Source organism: Barbus barbus (assembly GCF_936440315.1).
Source record: "Barbus barbus genome assembly, chromosome: 31".
Taxonomy (NCBI): Eukaryota; Metazoa; Chordata; class Actinopteri; order Cypriniformes; family Cyprinidae; genus Barbus; species Barbus barbus.
The window spans coordinates 26,431,119-26,455,883 of NC_136759.1; the positions used below are offsets into that span (position 1 = coordinate 26,431,119).

The 24,765-nt window shown below is 36.2% G+C and overlaps 1 protein-coding gene across 2 annotated transcripts; it reads left to right on the forward strand.

Annotated features, from left to right (window-relative positions):
* Window positions 1-1,063: 1,063 nt before the first annotated feature.
* LOC306851580 (BICD family-like cargo adapter 1) lies at window positions 1,064-24,594 on the forward strand. Of its 2 annotated transcripts, none has more exons than XM_079387927.1 (10): window positions 1,064-1,374; window positions 4,019-4,234; window positions 16,265-16,381; window positions 17,394-17,540; window positions 18,688-18,867; window positions 19,812-19,964; window positions 21,071-21,148; window positions 22,261-22,370; window positions 22,660-22,780; window positions 23,652-24,594. In XM_079387927.1, the coding sequence occupies exons 1-10, from the start codon at window positions 1,135-1,137 to the stop codon at window positions 23,844-23,846; spliced, it is 1,557 nt and encodes a 518-aa protein (XP_079244053.1). In that variant the 5' UTR covers window positions 1,064-1,134; the 3' UTR covers window positions 23,847-24,594. The 2 variants fall into 2 exon arrangements, with proteins under 2 accessions (XP_079244053.1, XP_079244054.1); XM_079387928.1 differs by having other exon boundaries at window positions 19,815-19,964.
* The last annotated feature ends 171 nt before the right edge of the window (window positions 24,595-24,765 follow it).

Sequence of the window (24,765 nt, forward strand, 5' to 3'; positions counted from 1 at the left end):
TTTAACTGAAATAACAACAATTGAATTGGTTTCAATCTTATTTTATATGGACATGTACTGTTTTAATTTATTAAAAAAAGTATTTTATGAAGGCATAAAATAATGTTCAAATGCTAGAAATAAAAAGCCACATGAGATTACACCTCAGACTACTGTAGACTGTTATATTGCTTATGCATTTATTATTTTATCTGTAGTTAGCCCACAGATGTGTTTCTAAGAGTAATGATAACTCTAACAGATACCATTGCATAATCATTCTCAGTTTCACTAAATATGTAATGCATATCTAACACTGCTCACTGAAGAAAGAAGTGGTGTAGATACAAGTTTCATTCAGAAATGACTAGAATTTTTTTTTTTTTTTTTTAACAGTGTAGAGGTAAAATATATAAAGAAATAATCTGTTATGTCTCAAACACCTCGTTTACACTGTAAATGTGCAGGGGGGAAAAAGAGATTTCACTTCGATATAAAGTTCCTACATAGTCTGCTACTGCATTGATAAACTAGCTGAAATGTCATTGAATTTGAATGGAGGGTGGAGTCCACCTGTTTGTGAGTTTGAACACTTCTTATTTACAGTATCCTGCAGACAGCAGTCCAACATGGGCGGAGACTGAAAAAGTGAGCTGTAACATTGAGTGGAAGCCCCGCCCCCTTTTGGATTTCCCCCCACCGCTTTGTTTCAAGAGTGGAAAATCTCTCTATTTATTTTTTATTATTATTAATGCTGCCAATTTTAAGCTCATTTTGTTTATTTGTGAATCGCTTTTGTGAAATTTATTGCATTCATTTGCGGATCTTATTTTAGCTGCTTGTGAAACTTTCTGTTAATAACCCCATACTCTCAGCCTCGTTTTTGAGAGAAAAAAAGGAAAATATGTAATACGCCATCAAAACTATCTTATTAGTGTATCATAATTTTCAATTATTGCAATGCATTTGTAAAAAAAAAAAAAAAAGTTTAAAGTCACCTGAAACTGCACAAGCCCCTCCCACAAGAGTTCCTTTCCATCATCCGTCTGCAAACAAACCCATGAGAGGCTTCTCACCCACTCTCGGTCTCTCTCACCGCGGAGAGAGCTGCATTTTCATGAGGTGCTCATTATTTCCACGCATAACACGGGCGCTATGAGTCTGGGAGAAGAGCTGTGTTATAAAGCACATCAGATGGAAGTGGAGGAAGACTGTTACTCGTATGAGTTCAGTACTGATGGAGACCTGCCGGGGTATAAGGCCAGCGAGGAGCTGTTGGCAGAGCTTCGGCTGAAGGAGGATGGGGTTCTTCTGGCTGCTCAGGTGCTCCTGGAGAACAGACAGCTGAAGGAGGAGAGGGACGTGTTTCAGGACAAATACACGCAGCAGCTGGAGGTCAGTTTCTCTGCTGCTTCAGAAACACAGCCTGTATTGATAGAGAGTAGCCAGAATCTGTGTTCTTGTCAAGCTTCTTGTTTTACATAAACCCATGTCTCTATGATATGCTATATGTCTAATACTTTATGTAAAGTGCTCCTAAAATGTTTTTGGACACTTGAGGTCAGAAAAGCATTTAAATGAAAATGATTGTATTAAATATGAAATCCCATGACGTTAGAATTGTCCTCAAAACTAATTCTGCTTTTATGTAGGCTAACTGGTGTCTTGATATGTTTTTAGTGACTTATATGAAGTCGGTTTCCATCAGGTGTCTCCGTTTTCAGCTCTATATCTGTTGTTTTATAGGCTTACTAAAAAAGTTTGGTAACACTTTAGATTAGGGAACACTTATTCACTATTAACTATGACTTTTCCCTCAATAAACTCCTAATTTGCTGGTTATTAATAGTTAGTAAGGTAGTTGTTAAGTTTAGGTATTGGGTAAGATTAGGGATGTAGAATAAGGCATTAATATGTGCTTAATTACTAATAATAAATGGCTAATATTCTAGTAATATGCATGCTAATAAGCAACTAGTTAAGAGACCCTAAAATAAAGTGTTACCAAAAGTTTTATTTTTTTTCTTTGAGCGTTAAACTTTCTTTAAAGTAGGCACTTGCTTTGATTCAATGTTGGCTAATCAGACAGTTTTACTTTTCAAATTCTTTTGATGCCACTGTATCAATATTTAAAGGCATATTTAGGCAGGTATTCAAAATCTAATGTAACAGTAAATGTAATGTATCTTTTAAAGAGGAAAGCAAGTGTTCTTTTCATAGTTTTAGTATTTTCAAATAAGATCTGAAATGAGAACAGGGCCAGATCAGATTTCACGTCGGTGTTTTCTCATTTAATGATTGCAAATCCCATTCAGTTTTAAAAAGTTTTATGACTTTGAATATCAAATATGTTACCATAAAGGGATACGTCTCCCGGAAATTTAAATTCTGTTATTATTTATTCACCCGCATGTTGTTTCATACACTATGGCTTTTCTGACATCTGTGGAAATCAGGGGTCAGTTGCTTAAACACAGCCTAGTTATGTCTTAACACCGCTCGGTGTCTATATGTGTCCACGCTACAGAGTGTTAAAAGTATCACTGAAGCAGTGTTAAAATCAATGAGGTAATTAAGAGATTCATTGAGTTCTGATTGGCCATTATTGAACACACCTGATGTTAACAAACAGAATCACCAAAGAAGAAAATCATTAAAGTCACCATTATAGTGATCAGTGTTTACTTTAGTTGGGCTCTTGACTTTTTAATATAATTTTTTATTTGGCTGCTGTAACTGAATTATAACAGCCAGACAAGCAAAGAGCAAAAGTCATCAGGTGGTGGTGATTATGTTTTGACCTGAATAACTGAGTTAGGTTGTCTTTGTTGGTGACATCAACACTGTGAACAACAGAAGATCTGCCAATTTAAGTATAATCAGACAGATGTTTTAAAAACTTATTTTAATCAAAAACTTAAAAAAACTTGGTAACACTTTATTTTGATAGTCCAGTTTAGATATTCTACTAACAGTAAGTAACTTTGCAACTCCATGTCAACTAGCAGTCATTAGAGTATTAGTAGACGTCTGCTTCATATCTGCTAACACTTTATTTTAACTATCAGAAACTTTTCAAGTATGTCAACTTATTCTCCTAACCCTAAACCTACCATCCTGAGAGTTAGTAGACATGTAGTTACAAAGTTACTTATAGTTAGTAGAATGTCTTAAGTGGATTATAGAAATAAAGTGTAACCAAAAAACTTTAATTTAGACACACAGGCGTCAAGAATCAGTGTGAGAATCATAACAACGGTGACCATCAAACATGCATGCTGTAGCCAATCAAAACTCATCCATGGCTCCCATCATGCATTGCAGCATGAATCAATTATGAGCAGACTTGTCTGTGTTAATACTTTTATGTTTGCTGTTTTGTGATGTTCAGAGTTGATCTGTTTATCTGAATATGCTGTTTGTCACCGTTGTTGAGATTCATACGCTGATTCTTGATGTCTGTGTCTAAAACAAAGACTTTTCTGAAGTTGTTTTTATTTTTGTCAGAACAGCTTATAAGAAATCCTTTCATACTTTATAGAAACTACTGAGTTTTTCGCTGTAGAAACACAAGGCTGTTGTAATCAATAAAGGATATTTATCACAGAGATTAGACTCTAAATGAGTTCAGTGATTCAGGTCAATTAATGATTGTCAAAACATAATCACCACCACCTGATGACTTTTGCTCTTTGCTTGTCTGGTTGTTATAACCAGAGCTGTGTAGTAGTTTGACTTACTAGCGGTTAACAAAGTGGTGATCAGTCTTAATTTTCAACTTCAAATTAGACTAATCTACCTTTTAATGTAATTTACTTAAAAGTTATGTCCACTTTAAAAAAAAAAATGGTAACACTTTATTTTAGGGTCTCTTAACTAGTTGCTCATTAGCATGAATATTACTAGAATATTAGCCATTTATTAGACTTGTAGTTTCAAAGTTACTTATAGTTAGACGAATGTCTGCAGTGGACTGTGGAATTAAAGTGTGATAGCTGAGATTGGTTTGTGTGAGGATCTGATGGGTGTGTGTCCTCAGGAGCTGGAGCAGGGCAGGTATGAGCTGCGGGTCAAACTGGAGGACTGCCAGGCGCAGTGGGAGAGTCAGGTGTCCGAGCTGGAGCGAGACGTGCAGGAGCTGCAGGCGCAGGTCCAGAGGCTGAGCCAGAGTCTGAGCGAGGCCGAGAGAGAGAAGAGCAGACTGAAGCATGAGCACAGCGAACAGAGCCACAGACTCCGAGAACAGCTGCAGAGGGTCAGTGACACTTATACTGTACATCACATCAACCACTCTCTTGTCAAGCATCGCTTTTATCATGGCTGCTGATCTGAACCATAAGTATTAATCCCTTGTGCATACCTCATCCTGTAACACTGGAACTGCAGGCATAAAATAACAGCTCAAATGCAGCATTTGGCCAGAAACCTCCACACTCACATTTGATTAATGCAATCAAAACAAATTTGTAAATACATTTTTACATGACATCATGATGAATTGTATTTAATCACAATTTCTGATTCTCACGATTTATACGTGTACTCGTCTGCAATATTTGCATTGGTAACAAGCCTCCACAAGCTTTCGGTTGCCAGATTTTAAGAGCTCAAATCCCCCATTCAGAGCTTTTTTCATAAATCTGTAATTGTATTTTTTTATTTTAATTATTTTTTATTAATTAATTTATTTTTTATTTTTATTTTATAAATGTTTTTGGCCCAGTGGTTTATTTAACCCTCTGGTTGTGTTCGGGTCAAATTGACAAGAATTTTTTTTTCTTTTTCCTGAAAATACTAGTTAACGTTATCGCATTGGACTCAAACTTACTGACTTTGCGCACATAGGGTACAAGTATTTCTCATAAATTTTTTTAGAATTTTCGTAATTTTTTGTGGGTTTTATTTCACCTAGTCACACTCGTTGTGTTCCCGGTCAAAAATGACCGGACTCCGAACAACTGCTTATAAATCTGTCATTATGCTATATTATCACTAAATATTGGATTCATTCTTTTTGTCAACTTGTTTTCTTTCATTTAGGACTGGTTTTGTGTTTCTATTTGCTTCTGATTAATCGTAGGCCTCATTTATCCGAGAGTAGGCACCTAATTTTTTGAGTGAAAAAATTATTTTTTATGAATAATTTTCACAATATTAAACAAAAAATTATAAAAATTTGCACTGTTTCTCACACTAGTGTACTTTAATGTTTAATCAGGAAGTTTGCTTTTAAATGCTTTTATTTTGTACAAAATTGCAAAAAGTCACACTCGTGGTGTTCCCGGTCAAAAATGACCGGACTCCAAACAACTGCTTATAAATCTGTCAATATGCTATATTATCACCAAATATTGGATTCAATCTTTTTGTCAACTTGTTTTCTTTCATTTAGGACTGGTTTTGTGTTTCTATTTGCATCCGATTAATCGTAGGCCTCATTTATCTGAAAGTAGGCACCTAATTTTTTGAGTGAAAAAAGCATTTTTTATGAATAATTTTCACAATATGAGAGAAAAAATTATGAAAATATGCACTGTTTCTCACACTAGTGTACTTTAATGTTTAATCAAGAAGTTTGCTTTTAAATGCTTTTATTTTGTACAAAATTGCACAAAGTAACACTTGTCAAAAATGGCCGGCCATTGAAAGTGAATGGGGAAGAATGAAAGAAACAACTAGTGTTCAGGAGCATGTTGTGCTTGCAAACAAAGACCTTGGACCTTTGCATGTGTGGATGCATTTATACTCAAGCTATCACACACACACATGCGCACACACGCACGCGCACACACACACACACACCCATCCATCCATGCATACAAACTATTTTATTACACCTATTTCATCCTACCCTGAACTGCATGCAATATCCTTTTATGAATAAAAAAGGATCTCTCTCGCTCGCTCTCTCTCTCTCTCTCTCTCTCTCACACACACACACACACACACACACGCTCAGACTGCCTTGTCTTTAGCCTGCATTGACCTCAAAAATAATCTTTTCTTTCACCACATATTCTAGACTACGGAGCCCCTTAGAGCTCATGGTGGTGGAAAGATTTCGGGGTGGGTGAAAAAAATTCGGGGTGGGAGGAAAAAATATTTTTCAAATCTTTTGCGTTCTCTCGCAAAGATGTTTGCGTTCTCTCGCAAAGATGTTTGCGTTCTCTCGCAAAACTTTGCGTTCTCTCGCAAAGCTGTTTGCGTTCTCTCACAAAGATGTTTGCGTTCTCTCTCAAAGATGTTTGCGTTCTCTCTCAAAGATGTTTGCGTTCTCTCGCAAAACTTTGTGTTCTCTCGCAAAGATGTTTGCGTTCTCTCGCAAAACTTTGTGTTCTCTCGCAAAGATGTTTGCGTTCTCTCACAAAGATGTTTGCGTTCTCTCTCAAAGATGTTTGCGTTCTCTCTCAAAGATGTTTGCGTTCTCTCTCAAAGATGTTTGCGTTCTCTCGCAAAACTTTGTGTTCTCTCGCAAAGATGTTTGCGTTCTCTCGCAAAACTTTGTGTTCTCTCGCAAAGATGTTTGCGTTCTCTCGCAAAGACGTTTGCGTTCTCTCGCAAAACTTTGTGTTCTCTCGCAAAGATGTTTGCGTTCTCTCGCAAAGACGTTTGCGTTCTCTCGCAAAACTTTGTGTTCTCTCGCAAAGATGTTTGCGTTCTCTCTCAAAGATGTTTGCGTTCTCTCGCAAAACTTTGTGTTCTCTCGCAAAGATGTTTGCGTTCTCTCTCAAAGATGTTTGCGTTCTCTCTCAAAGATGTTTGCGTTCTCTCGCAAAGATGTTTGCGTTCTCTCGCAAAACTTTGTGTTCTCTCGCAAAGATGTTTGCGTTCTCTCGCAAAACTTTGTGTTCTCTAGCAAAGATGTTTGCGTTCTCTCTCAAAGATGTTTGCTTTCTCTCGCAAAACTTTGCGTTCTCTTGCAAATATGTACGCAAAGTTTTGCGAGGGAACGCAAAAGATTTGAAAAATATTTTTTTCCTCCCACCCCGATTTTTTTTCACCCACCCCGAAATCTTTCCACCACCATGAGCTCTAAGCGGTTCCGTACTAGACAAAACATTATGACAATATGTTTAGAGGCTTTCATGTTCTCTCAGAGTAAACGAAAGTTTACAATTAAATGCTAGAGCATACAAATGCCTCACAGTGCCTTGCTTGTCATTTACACGAGGAAAAGACAACTGAAGAAGAATTTTACAGTGACGATGCATTGCAAGATATATTGGAAGATAAAAATATCACTGGACAAGCTGAAAACCTTGCATCAACTGAAAAGAAGCAATCTTCTGATTTTGAGGACCCAGCTGAAGTTGATGTAACGTTCTGGTCGAGGGATGGAAAAAAAGTCAATGCAGGCCAAAGACAAGGCAGTTTGAGCATTTGTGTGCATTGTGTGTGTGTGTGTGTGTGTGTGAGAGAGAGAGAGTTATAATATGAGATTCATAAAAGCATATTGCATACAGTTCAGGGTAGGATGAAATAAGTGTAATACAATAGTTTGTATGCATAGATGTGTGTGTGTGTGTGTGTGTGTGATAGCATGAGTATACATGCACGCACTGGTCCAAGGCATTTATGTTTGCAAGCACAACATGCTCCTGAACACTAGTTGTTTCTTTCATTCTTCCCCATTCACTTTCAATGGCCGGCCATTTTTGACAAGTGTTACTTTGTGCAATTTTGTACAAAATAAAAGCATTTAAAAGCAAACTTCTTGATTAAACATTAAAGTACACTAGTGTGAGAAACAGTGCAAATTTTCATAATTTTTTCTCTCATATTGTGAAAATTATTCATAAAAAATTATTTTTTCACTCAAAAAATGAGGTACCTACTTTCAGATAAATGAGGCCTACGAGTAATCAGATGCAAATAGAAACACAAAACCAGTCCTAAATGAAAGAAAACAAGTTGACAAAAAGATTGAATCCAATATTTGGTGATAATATAGCATAATGACAGATTTATAAGCAGTTGTTTGGAGTCCGGTCATTTTTGACCGGGAACACCACGAGTGTGACTTTTTGCAATTTTGTACAAAATAAAAGCATTTAAAAGCAAACTTCTTGATTAAACATTAAAGTACACTAGTGTGAGAAACAGTGCAAATTTTCATAATTTTTTCTCTCATATTGTGAAAATTATTCATAAAAAATTATTTTTTCACTCAAAAAATGAGGTACCTACTTTCAGATAAATGAGGCCTACGATTAATCGGATGCAAATAGAAACACAAAACCAGTCCTAAATGAAAGAAAACAAGTTGACAAAAAGATTGAATCCAATATTTGGTGATAATATAGCATAATGACAGATTTATAAGCAATTGTTTGGAGTCCGGTCATTTTTGACCGGGAACACCACGAGTGTGACTTCTTGCAATTTTGTACAAAATAAAAGCATTTAAAAGCAAACTTCCTGATTAAACATTAAAGTACACTAGTGTGAGAAACAGTGCAAATTTTTATAATTTTTTGTTTAATATTGTGAAAATTATTCATAAAAAATGCTTTTTTCACTCAAAAAATGAGGTACCTACTCTCGGATAAATGAGGCCTACGATTAATCAGAAGCAAATAGAAACACAAAACCAGTCCTAAATGAAAGAAAACAAGTTGACAAAAAGATTGAATGCAATATTTGGTGATAATATAGCATAATGACAGATTTATAAGCAATTGTTTGGAGTCCGGTCATTTTTGACCGGTAACACAAAAGGCGTGACCGGAGTCCGAACACAACCAGAGGGTTAATCTTCTCAACCTGCCAGCTCTGCGCATGCGTGCGTTCTCTCTACTTTACAGAAAAACATTGCTGAGCTGAAAACAGTTGGAGTTTAGTGATCTATATTACTTCAGCCAGTCTGTTTTCTTTCACGCAGTCATTTGCATTGTTTGCTGTGACTAAATCTGCAAAATGTAAATTAAAAAAAAGCCAATAATCGTGATTATATTTTTGAGCAAAATAATCATGATAAATCTTTAAACCATTATCGTGCCCTATCATGAAAATCCTTGTAACCTTTTTCCACACTCATATACGCAGTGATCAAAGTGACAAGCCAGTTTTGATGATGCGATCATTAAGGGCAGGTCTCATTTGTTGCTATGATTGTGTAATGAATGTGTCCTTTATTAGCCAGACTGCAAAATCCAACCACACACTTTACTGGAGCACATATGAATACATAAGGCTCATAAAAGATTTTTACGATTATAAAGGCCAATAATGCAACTGATACTGACTCTTGCTCAGATAAAGATGAAGTCACACTGTTCCTGGGCTCAGTGTAGCAGATACGATATGGAAAAATGCTGACATCCAAATATTGTGAATGCAGTGTGAGGAAGAAAGTCCCTACAGTACATGCTATTAGTAAATCACTTTACAGTATCATAAACATGAATCATAAATAATATTTCTATAGCATTTGTTAATCTTAGTTATTAAAATTTACTGTATTAATGCATTTTTAAAATAAAAAGAGTTATGTTAAAGTGAGTTAATGCTCTAACATGCATAAACAATGAAGAACTGTGTTATTATATGTGACCCTGGAGCACAAAAGCAGTCATAAGTCGCTGGGCTATATTTGTAGCAGTAGCCAAAAATACATTGTTTGGGTCAAAATTATTGATTTTTCTTTTATGCCAAAAATCATTAGGATATTAAGTAAAGATCATGTTCCATGAAGATATTTTGTAAATGTCTTACTGTAAATATATCAAAACTTAATTTTTGATTAGTAATATGCATTGCTAAGAACTTCATTTGAACAACTTTAAAGGTGATTTTCTCAATATTTAGATTTTTTTGCACCCTCAGATTCCAGATTTTCAAATAGTTGTATCTCAGACAAATATTGTTTTATCATAACAAACCATACATCAATGGAAAGCTTATATATTCAGCTTTCAGATGACGCATAGATCTCAATTTTGAAAAATTGACCCTTATGGTTTTGTGTTCCAGGGTCACATTTACTAACATTAACAAAGATTAATAAATGCTGGAAAAAAAGTATATCGCTCATTGTTGGTTAATGTTCGCTAATGCATTAACTAAAGTGAAAGTGACATTACATGTGGCCAAGTATGGTTACCCATACTCAGAATTTGTGCATTTAACCCATCCAAAGTGCACACACACAGCAGTGAACACACACACACACAGCAGTGAACACACACCCAGAGATTTATGCTGCTGCGCCCGGGGAGCAGTTGGGGGTTTGGTGCCCTGCACCTCAGTCGTGATATTGAGGGTGGAGAGAGCGCTGTACATTCACTTTTACAATCCCTGCTGGACCTGAGACTCTCTAACCATTAGTCCATGACTTCCCACGAATAGTAACGTATTGTAAAATTTTACCGATCTATGAAATGACATGCTGATTTTAGCTTTGTAAAGAGTGCATGAACACAGTATTTGGCTCAGGGTTTATGGCAGTGCTGTTTTGTGACATTCCTGTTTACGTTCCTCATCCTTTCCAGTTAAGGCCGTATGAGCGAAACCACAGCAACTTCTGACTCAGATTCCAGAGATAACAGTATTTAATTCATAAAACATGTTACATTTCAGCCCAGAATCAAAAGAGAAAAACAGGGCATTATATTTTGCATAAAGACAATGAAACATATTTTAGGATTTAAAGATTTTTTGGTAACACTTTAGATAAGTGAACATACATTCACTTTTAACTAGGGATGCACGATATTATCGGACTGATATCGAAATCGGCCGATAATGACTTTAAATGTAAATATCGGCATCAGCCTGACATGCAAAATTATGCCGATATGTCTTGCCGATAAGGGGAAGGGGTTAACTCGCATGTGCTCAGGGTGTGCTAGCGATTAGATCACGTCAGCAATGTGGCTCATTCTTGAAGCAAAGTTTTGTCTGAATGATGAATAGATTGACTGTTTTGGATCGCTGCATTTAATGTGTGAAGGCATGTACAGAATGACGCGTTCGGTGTGGGATAAAGTAAACAGTTATAGCTCAAGCAGGGGCAGCAGTGACAGCCTCCCCCAGGTCCTAATGCCCGTTCGTTAAGTAGTTTTAATAGTAGGGGCGCAGTTGGCCTACTTCTAATTAAATTAAAAGTAAAATAGCCTACACAAATAACATTTAGACTGTGTTTCTGATTAAATAAAGCAGTAATTGATGTCATAAAATAAGTATGTTTTGATTTAATGGTCAGAAGCTATAGCTTACATGAAAAAAAAAAATCACAAACATGACACTTGTAAATTAAATAATTTTATATATACTGATTTATTCATTAATGTGTAACGTTTTATTTTTTAAACAAATCATGAGGTCTAAAAGATTTTCAGAATTTTTACAACTCTTGTTTTAGACCATCTACAAATGTTAAATCTTAAAATAAAATATTAGGGTTAACACTGCATCTTTCTGGGGGTAAAAAATGCAGCGATTGATATAGTTGATTTATATTTATTTTCAAAGCTTCAATGTACTGTTAAAAAAACCTTTATTATTTTTTATTTAATTCTAATAAATAAGTTCTTGTTAAAAACTAACCAAAATTAATAATATTTTGCTTATAATTTCTGCACAGGAGAGACTTGGTGTTGTTTCCAAACAAAAGGAAATATATCGGTATCGGCATCGATATCGGCCAAAATGAGTTGAAAAATATCGGCATATTGAATATCGGCAGAATTCCAATATCGTGCATCCCTACTATTAACTAACAATTTCCCCTCAATAAACTCCTAATTTGCTGATTATTGATAGCAAGGTAGTTGTTGTAGTAGTTATGTGGTCATGCATTATTATATTCTTTATAAGTACTAATAAACAGCCAATATGCTAATAAGAAGCTAATTATAGTGAATAGTGTTCCCAAACTGATTTTTTTCTTCCACATAGTTATTTTTATAATAATTGAAGTTTGAATGTTTGTTAAATTTATTCACATTATTTATAATATTTATTCTAATTACATTCTCATTACCATAATACAGTAATGATTTACATTACTACATAAAAAATTAAAATACTGCAATACATTTACTTTTGTAATCAGGATAAAGTAAAGGCGGTGCTACAAACAACACCATGAATTATAAATACTTAAACAAATAAATAAAAATTGGGTCACTTTATTTTTAGGTCCAACTCGCTATTAACAAACAATTAACTATGACTCTTGCCTCAATAAACTCCTAATTTGCTGCTTATTAATAGTTAGTGCGGTAGTTTGTAAGGATGTAGAATATGCTCATGCAAAATATGTGCTTTATAAGCACTAATAAACAGCTAATATGTTAATAATAATGAGCAACTACAAAAAATCAAAACAAGGAAGAACTTGTCATTAAATGGAATAATAATGGAGTCATTATTAGCTTGTTTCTGCCATGGGATAGAAAAAGTCAGTTTTGATATACATTTACAATTGAGATGAAAAAATCAGAATTGTGAGATAAAAAGTCACAATTAGCCTACCGTATTATTTTTAATTTAATTTAATTTTTATTTTCTATGGCAGACAAAACAACAGAATTGTTAAATGTAAACTCTCTTTTGTGAAAGAAAGTCATAATTCAGTTTATAACTTGTTTATATTTCCATGGTGGAAACAAGCTTCCATAAGTCATCTATTATGAGACGAGAAACCTAAATTTAGATTCACCTGCTCCTGTTGACTCATTCTGTGTGGAAACCACTTTCACACACCTTCCTCTCAGACTCGACTCATCTAATCTCGTAGATCTGTTATGCTCAAGGTCAAGGTTTGCAGATGTCTTTCTGTTTGCACACTTGCCAGGACTCCCATTCAAACTCATGAGGTCATTTAAAAAGCTGTTAATAACATTTAATCACAGTTTGGTGTGACAGACAGGCTGTAGTCATGTGTTGTTGTGAGTTTAGAGTAATGGCTAACTCATACCGTTCCACTCCCTCTCATCAACACACGACACACGTCACCGCACTGAAGCAGCCGCAGCAGAAACTGTCTGTGAGCTTCTTTTTCCAAGAAATCAAAGATCAGGAAACACTGATGTTTATGAATCCCATCCTGCTCCGAAGGAAGAGGAAGTATGTCTTACACATTACACCACGGCTTCCACCGTGTTTATGTTTTTATCATAACTGCTCTCAAACGGGGTCTAGAGTGGAGTTACAGATAAGCGCCTTTTATGCTTCGATTTCAGATTGTTATGGTAAACAGCTCTTTTTGGGGTGTATGACGCCTTGAATGGTGAGTATTTGTTTGTGAGTGTCTGAGTTTTGATATACTTTTGGGGTAAACGTAAACTTGTGTATGTGTGTGTGTGGACCAGTGTTCCTTAACTTACTAAATACTGAATGTTTTCATAAAAATGCAGAAAGCTTTGTGTGAGGTTTAGGTTATATATGTGTATTTGTGAGTATTTCTTTCAGCCTGGTGTTACTGTTTGTGACATACTCTTACTACCTAACAGTCTGTACAGAACATAGTCACACATGAGCAAAAAGAGAGTCTATCAGGAGAATTCAGGGTCATTTAGAAGACATCAGCCTCCCATTTTGTTTACAGAAAAGCCTTAAAACAAGGAAAGCTGTGCCTTCCTCTTCCAGGGTGTAAACCTCTCGGGATGCTACAGACACACTTGTACAGGCTTGCTTTTGTGATCATCTCTGAACATAGTAAGATTTGAAAAAAAACATTAGCCTTATTCATATGCTTTGTTGTACATTAGTAGAGTTATTATTCTAATCTACAACATTCCATGTTGCAATCAGGACTGCATGATTTCTGTCTTTATTTCACTGAGCACAGATGAATTATTCTCCATTCATCTAAAGGAAATGAATAGTGGGGATGTCAAGTCTTCTGACACAGTTTTACTAATAAACTAACAAACATTCAGTATCTCTTTGAATTGTTTACTTTAAAGAAGTATCCTGGAAGTGTCGAGCTGTTGAGGTCATGCGACTCAGCGAACCAGTCACAGTTTAATCGCATGGCTTCGTAAATCATTCACACTTGTGCTGTTCTCCAGTCACCTGCTGTGAGGCGGACCAGTCTTACGTAATGCCACACCTGTCCTCAACAACTGCATGGTCTGAGGTATCATTCAAGCCATTTTCCAAAGTTTAATAGCTGTATGAGCAAAAGCAATAGTGATGCTTCGTAGCATGCAAACAAATTCCACAAATGGAATTACACTACTTGTTGAATATCTTTTATTTCTATACATTGTTTAGGTTGTATATCATCAGTCTGGTATAATTAGCAGTGTTAGCACAAGCACTCAGTGAAATGTGAGATTGTCAGATGTCCAAAAAGGCCGTTTAGCAGAGCGTCTGTAACCTTCACGGCCCGGTTGTTTGGTGTTTTAGGAGCAACATTCTTTACTATTATGACAGCGTGCACAAAGCATGACAAGACTTCTTCAGCAGTAGGAGAAATCTGAATGTGAATGATAGGGACCATCAAAGACTGAGAAGGGTTGCGTCCAAACAACACAGAACTACTGCAGAAACCTCAATATTTACACTGAAGTTCCTTTTTACACAAAACTGACCACAAAGCCTACATCCACAAATACCACTAAAACTTTCAATTACGGACACCAGTGCTAAAATGCATAAAATATGGTGTCATGAGCTTAAAACCTGACCAAACAAATCACCTGACTTCAGTATTATCAAACCATCGTGGGAAGTTTTGGAGAGAAGAATAGAAGCGATTCCCTCCTTCAGCATCTGTAAAGCAACTGGCAGATGCTCTGATAGACAACATTCAACTGAAGATGATTCAAAAGTTGTATGAATCTGTACTAAGACGGTTGACAGCTGTAATAAAGGCAAATGTGGTAAAACACACTCTTAAAAATAAAGGTGCTTCACGATGCCGTAGAAGAACCTTTTTGTCTAAATGGTTCCATAAAGAACCTTTAACTGAATGGTTCTTTGTGGAACCAAAAATGGTTCTTCTATGGCATCGCTTGAAGAACCTTTTGAAGCATATTTATATTTTGCATTGTATATTTTCTTATTGATCTTTTGAATTTTCTTCCTTGAGCAAATTCGCTATTTTGAAAGCTTTTGTGTCTTCTAAAAATATATTATTTTAGCTAATGCTGCTAATAATGCAGTCCCTTCAGTGATACAGTCTGATTCATTAATACATTGAGATTTATTAGTTTGGAGATACCAGGTTAATATGCTTCCTCGAGAATGATGGGCATCAGCTCAGGTATTATAACACTGGAGTCTGAACAATGTAGTTCATAATAGTAGTTTTGCTGTTTTATTAGATGTTTTTGGAGTCAATTCGTCCTTTTTTTTAATCCTCTCTGTCTTCTTTTATGATCTAAACCTAAATTTAGATCCTCATTTGTGTGTAAAACACTTTCTCGCATGTTTGTCTCACATTGGACTGGTATCTAACCTAATATCCAATCAGACTTGTTATGCCAAGGCCAATGTTTACACTTTATTTTCTCTGTGTGTTTGCACACTTGCAAACACTCCCAGTTCTAACTCATGAGCTCATTTGTATTTTCTTGTTGGTTTTTCTTCTGAATTTTGAGTAAATTTACTATTTTGGCAGCTGTGTGTCATGCAAAAAAAAAACATTATTTTAGCTAGTACTGCTATTAATTCAGAAAACCTTGTGATACAAACTGACAAGATTGTATCAGAAATAAATTGAGATTCATTAGTTTGCAGACGCTGTCTGGCTTGGGGCATCAGCTGGCAGGAGCGTTACTGAATCCAACAATGCACTGGTTAACGTAGGCCAGTCCTGAATAGCCCTTCCCTCATGGGACCACTAACCTTGTGGTGGTTGGTAGTTAAATCTAATTGAACCAGGACCTCTAGCCACCCCTCCATATGCTGTTGAGCGTGGGGTCATTCCCGCCCCTGTCCCATTAACGCTCACATCTGGCATGATGATGCCTCTGCCAAGACCAAGATGCCAAGCTGCATCTGTCACGCGGCTCTTTGATCAGGTTCTGAACGCGTGTGATGCACGCTGACGTCTGTCCAGTTATCTGCTGATTCAGGTTCATCACCAGAGGCCCTCGATCGCCCAATGAGGGCTTTTGTTCCGCTCTTATCAAGCGAACTTAACTCCTTTTCATTGTGAAATGGGACACATTCCTTAGTGGAAAAACACGTCTTTTTGTTGTTGTTACTTTTTTGTCTCGATGTTGCTGCGTCCGGATATCACCCGTTTGATTTCTGAACATATTTGAAAGCTGAAAAAGCATTTGGACATATAGTGGTTTGATTAGTGAGCTGTGTTGTGTTTGTTTAGGGAATGGAAGTGGAGCAAGCCATGACCAGCGAGCTTCAAAGACTGAAACAGGAAATGAGAGAAAGAGGGCAAGCCAGACCCCAGGACGAAGAAATCATCAACGCTCTTAGAGAACAGGTGAGAAACTGTTCATACTTGCACACTGCATAGTATTAAATAGTCCTATACTGAATCTGCAGCTGTCCACGCATGCTTGTTTATTAAATGTTATGCAACAGTAAGTTCCAGATCGCAAATTTGATTGAGTTGCTGAGCAACTTTCAAAAAGTGCTTTCACTGTTGTGTCATTATGTTTGTCTTTGTTTGTGCCATTCTAGACTAGACAATAGCTGTGTCCCAAATCAGAGGCTGCATCCTGGGAAGGACGCAGACTTCAAAGGCCACACCTTCACCTTAAACGTCGATCTGAGCGAAAGCAAAACAGGGCTCACAACCTGCCTAATATGTTCACCGTGGTCCATTTATGTACATAAAAGTATATATCTACAAAATAGCATCTTAGTAAGACATACACCACTTAAAATTGTTGTTATGTAATGTTTCAGTTAGGTTTAAATCCAACACTTAAAGGGATAGTTTTTTATACAATGGAAGTCTATGGGGACCAGCAACAGTTTGGTTTCCAACATTCTTCGAAATCCCTTTCATAGAACAAAGAAGATCATGGAGGTTTGGAACAATATGGTGAATAAATAATTTTACTTTATAGGTGAACTATCCCTTTTGATTTAAAATGGTAATCTAGGATCCTGTCGTCACTGGTGTGCAATGAATCTTGGGCTTGGATGTGAAGGATCCATTCATGGCCTGGGAAATTATGTTCCATTTAAAGGACTCTTTGAATTGGGACAGCCTTCATTGTGCCGCTGTGATGCAGTTGGTCTTCTAAGGATGCAGCCTCTGAATTGGGACGCAGCTACAGAATGCAGTTCTTTGAAGACGTTCACCACGCTTGAGCCCTTCATCGTGGACAGGAAGCAAAATCTGTTCACCTTCTCTTCCATTCAAGGATTATAATTGCACTCAAACATAACTATTTCACTGTAACTAGAACCACATGATAAAGTGAACGTGAAGAACAGTGTAAGGTAAAAGCTATAATAATGTGTGTGTGTTTGTGTATTTTCAGGTGGCACGGCTCACGCAGCGGGAGCAAACACTCGAGCAGCGCTTGACGATGACTTGTCACGAGAACGGGGAACTAAAAGACACTGTGTCCACATTACACGCACGCCTGGATCTACAGGAACAACAGAGTCACACACACATACAACAGGTTAGGTCACTCACACACACACACACACGCTATACTCAACAGAATGTGTTACACTGAATAATAAGGCAGGAAACTGTGGTCTGTAGTTTAAGTGAAACTGGAATATTGTAGTTCAGGATTTGTCCCTTAAAATTATGAACAATAAAAATATAGTCATATGACCAGAGATTAATGACACACATTATAAATGCTCATGTTCAGCCAATATGTTAGTACTAGAAGTCTGTGTGCATTAGTCGTGGGAATATTTAGTCACCTCAATCCAATCTGATTCCAATTCTGATTCTTGATCCACACTTTTTTCTTAGTAATGAGTTAACTGACTTTCAATATCAAATTTATTTGTGCATTTTATTAAATGACTAATACAAGTACTTTATACAAATAATGGCAAATTAATAATAAAGCAGAACAATTGCATGTCAAGAATTATAACAAGCCAAATTCATAAATCAATAAAGAGGAACAAAGAAACATAACATGCAATAAAACACAAGGTGCTGAGAGTGCTATATAAAGTTTTCCAGACAAGCGCAGCTATGGATTGTTCTGTTTTTCTCTGCATTATTGTGGCAGCTCTAATAGGCTAATGCACAAATCTATTTCAACATATCAGATGTTTTGTCCGATTGTGTTTACATTGTTTGCATTATAAAAGCATTTTGACATGCAAGTGCATTTATTGCTCACACAGAGTCGTGCACGTGACACGAGCGCCTTCAGAGTGATCACTCAAAGTGCACGTGAGCATTTGAAAGCAGCCATACATGGCAGGCATACATGATGCTTACTGAAGCATTTGGAAGGGAAAACATTGAAATTCTGGTGGGCAGTGAATCCGAAATCATGAAACTTCATACAAGTTTATATACTTATTTGAAGTTGTGTGTTTGTTTGTAATTGGCAGAAAGCAGAATACGACTCTAGCGTGCACAAACAGAATTGATTCTGAACATTTCAGGTTTGATTCAGAATTGTTGAAGATATTCATGGTGCATGAGAGAATCAGGGCAAAAATGGACAAAAAACACCAAAACTGGCTAAATATTTTTAGTTTGAAAAGTGAATTTCATGGTGTATATACTGGCTCTTATATGTATGTGTACATAACTTATATGAGCGATAACATTTTTTCTCTCCGTCCCAGCTGGCAGAGGCCTGGCAGGAAGTGGATGGGGTTCGTTCCCGGGCTCAAGAGCTGCAGTCTCAGGTCGAGGAGCTGCAGGAGGAGGTGGCCCTCCAGGAAAAGAGTCACAACGACTCGTCTTTACTGTCTGAGCTTGTAAACAATCTGGACGCTGCAGACTGGAGCCTGGACAAAGAACAGGTGAGACGCTGTAACCTGATACAGAAGAAGAGTTCTGTAGTAATTGATTTTTAGCTACACACTACACATAGAGCTATATGAATCCAGAGTCCTGCAATTGAAAAATGCATACAGGGTTTTTATTTAACACGCCCTCTGTGCTGATTTGCTTTTTGCGCAGTTCACGTTCTCTGTCCAACTGCACTGGAGACACTTGAGTGAAGCTGTAAAGAAATATCCAGATACAAAACGCATGTTAATGCTAGTTGTACAGTGTGTCGATCTGTTTGTGCCATCCCCTAGACGTGTGTGTGACCCCCTTAAGATTTAAAAGCCTTGATTATCTTGCACAATGCAGTATACCAGAGGACATGCGGAAGAGGAATCCCAGAATGCATTGCAACAAGACCTGAAAAGTGTTGTTTAAAGAACATTTCAGTACAAATTATGCATTTTACTACAATTTGCAATGTTATTAGTGCTGTCAATCAAAAACATTAACTGATTAATCACACATTTTTCTTTAATTAGTCATGATTAATCACACCTAAAATGAAAATGATTAAATATTTCAGCAGATTGAATCTCAAAAAATGATTTAGAAACAACATACAGATAGTATATTTTAAATATTTGTTTAATGGCATGTTTTTACTTAGTATTATGAATGAAAGCAAATATCACTGACAGTATTTTAAATTTGAATTGAAATGATCTTAAATCAGTTTTGACATAAAGCCATTATAATGTCACATTTTGCTGTGCCTTTATGTAGTGTGTTGTATATAGTGTGTTTGTAAAGCATTGTAAATCCCCAGCCTCTGTCAGCTTCTCCATTAGGATGCTGCAGCAGACAGCAAGACAGCTCCCTAGGTTTTGGAACAAAGCTAAATACATTTAAGAGATTTACATTAATGTCTGTTAATGTGATATTTGGGCACGACTAGAACATGTGTCTCGTCCAGCAGGTCTGTCGGGAGCTGCACTGCATCCTGGAACTGCTGCAACCTGTGGCCTACAGATCAGAAGCTGAGCAGGACTCAGATGACAGCCTGCAGGGCATGCTGGGACAACTGAAACACACAGCACAATGGATAGCACACAGTGAGACGCTACAGGTACAGCTATATCATGTGCTGCATGTAATGTATCTTCTTGCCTGGAGTATTTTGACATCTCGTACTGTCTCATATTTCAGCAACAGTGATTCACCACAAGCATCTTCATACTGTATGTCTTCATTCAGACTATATCGGTTTGTGTTCTCACGGCTTTTGTTTTGTCATCGGGTAAATCTCACATAACCTTCCTGGATCATATTTCAGTCTGGCGTCAAACAGGGGAAATATTACGATGTGATTAAAGAACATGAAGCAATTTTCTTTCCAATTCAAAACAATGCAGAAATAAAAATAAATAAATAAATGTAAAAATAAATAAACTGTTGTAGTACTGTATTTGTGTATTTATTGCACAGTTTTAAAATACTATTAAAATACATTTAATACTAATATTATATACTGTAATACTATTACAGTTTTTGTACTAAAATTGCGTATTATATTAGCATAAACACAAAAGATCAAACTCACATATTCAGATGCATTACCGAAAAAAATATAAAATATAATATTGTAATATAAAAAAAGCTCTAGTTGCTTATGCAAAAAGGCTGTATTTGCTTAATGCAACTTTATTTATTTAGTTGTTTGCTTGTTTGTAGGTAAAATGCCAACTGGATGTGTTTTTGTGAGATTCACCCGATTATGAATGGATCAGAATATATGTTAATATTTTGCATCAGTAATTGCCGAAACTAACATGCTATTTCTGTGAGCTCAAACAGTACATCACATAAGATTAGGATTTAATCATGTACAGTATGTTTAATGCACAAAAGGTTTGGATAATAAACAAACCTCCCACTAAGCTATTGATGCATAATTGACCTAGTTTGACAAGTTGTGTACTGAAGTGGGAATTGCGTCAGAGGTTTTGTTCAGGTCGGGGTGTGTTCAGTGAGGATCAATGAAGCCACAGATGTAGCCAGAGGTAGAGACTGAGAGAGAGAGATTGAACAGAGGGCCATTTATGCTCGTTACATGATACTGATGCTGTAGAGATGCTCCCTGCCGTCACAGTCTAACAAAGACCACGCTTGACAAGTCCTCCCAGGCTAACCAGCATGCAGTGCTGAACGCTCCTGTATCATTTGTGTCTGCAGGACAAGAGGAAGTCCATTGTGGGATCGGTGAGCGATCCGTGTGAGAATGCCGTCCGGATACAGGAGCTGCAGGATCAGGTAACAGTTCTTCATTCGTTAAAGCTTTCAGCCACAGCTAACAGCGGCCCAATACCACTGCCACTGACCTGGGCTCAGTTCCTTACAAAATGCATCCATTGTTTGGAGGGCCTGGCAACGCCTGAGGAGTTTTTATACAACGATTCACTGCTTTTCTGAGATTCACAGCTGTATGAAGACAGCCAACGAATGCAGTCAAGTGGTGAATTTATTGCTTTCAGGAAGCAAACTTAGTCAGGGTTTCTTAAAAAGTCTTAATTTGCGCTTCCAGCCTTAAAAAGTTCTTAAATCAAAGCAGAAAGTCTTAAAACCATGAAGTCATTGCATTAAATAATAATAATAGAATCTTCCTCGGTATTTTTGTCTTGTTTTCCAATACAAATAACCAAACATCATTAAATCAAGATATATTTACAATATGAAATGCAATGAAGTCTTGAGATATAGATTAAGTGAGTTCATGCTTAAAACAAGAGCAATTATCTTGAAAATTAAGCTGAATTTTGAATTAGAAGTTGATTTTTCTAAACCCATTATACTTGTTTTCTTAAATGTAATTTTGCTTTTCAAGTAAATGGATCTTGATTTAAGACTTTAAAAATACTGAGGAGCAACCTTGTGTAGACGGAAGGAAGAACCCCTGAAACTAGTCCTCATTGGCTGCACACTTTAATTTGATAAAGGTGAAGCGTTTCATTTCTGAAAAATGTCCAAATGCTAAACTAATGCCGCTTTCACTCCACCTCATGCATCACTGGTCCAAAAAAAAAAAGAAAGCTCATAAATATTTAATGAAATGCACTTCTATGGTAGTTTTAGAAGCGCCTGTTTGTTTCTAAACTCACTGTAACATTTGCATCCGTACACTTTCTGTACAAATATTTTAAATATTTCATGGAAATGTATCTACAGTATTCAAAAATGACTTAAGTATTGAGCTTATGCTTAAGTGCATAAAATGAGTTTTCCAAACAAAACCCACCTTTAAGATTACAAGCAGAGTGAATGCAGAGTATTTGTGTGTGACTTTTGCCTTTAGCATTTTATGTGCTATTAATATGATTATTAGCAGTATTGGACTTTTTAATCATGGTTTTTGGCTTCTCTGTCAGAACGAGCGTCTCGTAGCAGAAAACACGGAGCTGAAGCTGCGAGCTGAGAGACTTGTGGAGCAGGAAGTACTTCAGCAGGCCATAAAGGCCCGCGACGCTGCCATCACTAAGTAAATATTGAACATTTACTTGGTTTTATGATTCTATAAATGTTTATGAGAAAGTGAATTCATTATCAGTTATGAGAGTGATATTCTTTGGAACAGATAATTAAATAGTTGTGTCTAACAGAAAAGTTGTATGGTTCTTAAGAAAATGTTATATTATTGTAAATGATGTATTGAAATGATATTGTTAGTGTTGCCATGAATATAGCAATTGTTGCTGATATGGCGTTAAAACTTCAATTGTTTGATAGAAAAGAGGCAAAGTTTTGAATGTTTTCGTGTTGTCATGCAGGAAGACAGCGATGGAAGCAGAGCTGCTGAGGACTAAACATGATATGATGTGTTTGAACAACCAGCTCCTGGAAGCCATTCAGCGCAAGCTACAGCTGTCACAGGAACTGGAGGCCTGGCAGGTCAGAACTGTTAATGATGTTTTGGACACTCTGTCGTCCTCTGCTGTTCACAGTGGAAGGTTGCTGCTGTTTCATGTGCTTTTGAGAGCATTAAATGAGAGCAGATACAATTGAAATAATAATGTATAATGCTCTTTTGTATGTGAATGTGTTCATGTTCTCCTGTTTTTATTCAGCAGTCAAAAGAAGTTCAGTCTATATTTTTATGATGTCACTTTTAGTTATATTAGTACTTTAAATTCAAAATAAATTGACCTTGGCAACTGGCTAAAATATTTATTTATTGATTTTGGTTAACATTTAACGTTTATGGTAACACTTTAATTTAGGGACCAATTTCACTATTAACTAGTTGCTTATTAGCATGTCTATTATTACCATATTGGCTGTTTATTAATACTTATAAAGCATTTATTCAACATGACCATATCCTATCCAATACCTAAACTTAACAACTACTTTACTAACTATTAATAAGCAGCATATTAGGAGTTTATTGAAGCAAAAGCTGTAGTTAATGGTTTGTTAATAGTGAGAATGCAACCTTAAAATAAAGGTTATTTTATTTCAAGAAACGATTATGTTTTTGTATGATTTTAATTTTAGTTTCAGTTTTATTTTTTTGGTAAGAATAATAACTCTGTACCCTATGCTCCTAAATGTTGAAGACATTATTTATTTGCTATAAAAAAGAGATTGTTTCACATTTATGCATCGATATCAATACACACAAATAAAAATAATAATGTGCAGAACAATGCATTTATAATGATTTATTGCACTTGTACCGAATACTTTGCATGGATATGTTGAAGGAGATTTTTAAAATGTTATAATTTAATGTTTGTGAACTATTCGTGTGTCCCCGCAGGACGATATCCAGGTTATCATCAATCAGCAGCTGAGGAGCCAGCAGCAGACAGAACAGCCTCAGGAGAGATCAGCGGGGCGTCTTTCTTTCCTGCGCAAGTCCAGACGGCCGTCCTCTTCCCCCTCCACGATATCAGAGATCAGCCCGGAGCAGAACCAGACGCCCTGGAGAGACTGGCTCAAACGCAGCAAATAAACCCGCGTACAGGAACATATCAGACACTCCACTGTCAATGCCAAAGACACTGACCATGTTAGGAAACAACGTTTTGAAGAGAGAGAGAGAAAGAAACATGTTCTCAGAAAAAAATTAATTGTAGATTAATTTCACAAAAAATATGTTCACATTTCTCCCCAAATTCAAAAAAACAAAAAGAAGAAATAATATTTTGTATAAAGATAATGAAACATTTTAGAACTTAATGGAATGTAATTGTATAAATGGTAATGAAATGTGCTGTAATTATCTTATTACAAAATATATCTTCTTTATGTTGACTTTGGAGTGAAATGTGTTTGTGAGATTCAGTTGTATGATATGACTATTTATACATAATGTAAGTAATGAAAGAATGAATACACTGACATCATGCTGGTCATGATCTTGTTGATTTTAATGGCATTTAAGATAATAAAATGATGTAATAACTATAATAGAAGAAATAATTGACCTGAACTGCACATGAAAGTATGTGCACATGAAGGAAATACTCCAGATGGTGCTTAAGAGTTGACTGGCGTTGTCCAGTTCACTAATGCTCTGTATCATATGAAGGATCTATAGTGTTCAGGAACTCGTGACATTGTCATGATTTACAGAAGAATTCAATGATTCAAATGTTCATGGCTGAAACCCTTTAAAGTACTCTTCTGTATATCAGTTTTGTATGTAATTTATATCTTTGTCAATGTGAAATTTGTACAATTAAATTTTTATGTAAAGTAGTGTCTTTAGGGTATTTATTAAGGAGTGCATTTGCACATCAGGCTTCAGTAAAAGTATAAAAGGAAATCAACTTTATAAAGCATTATAACACCACAATGATCTGTTCATTTAAGTAGATCTGTCAGAACATGCAAGCCCAGTGGGCAAAAGACTTCAAATTGACATCAAA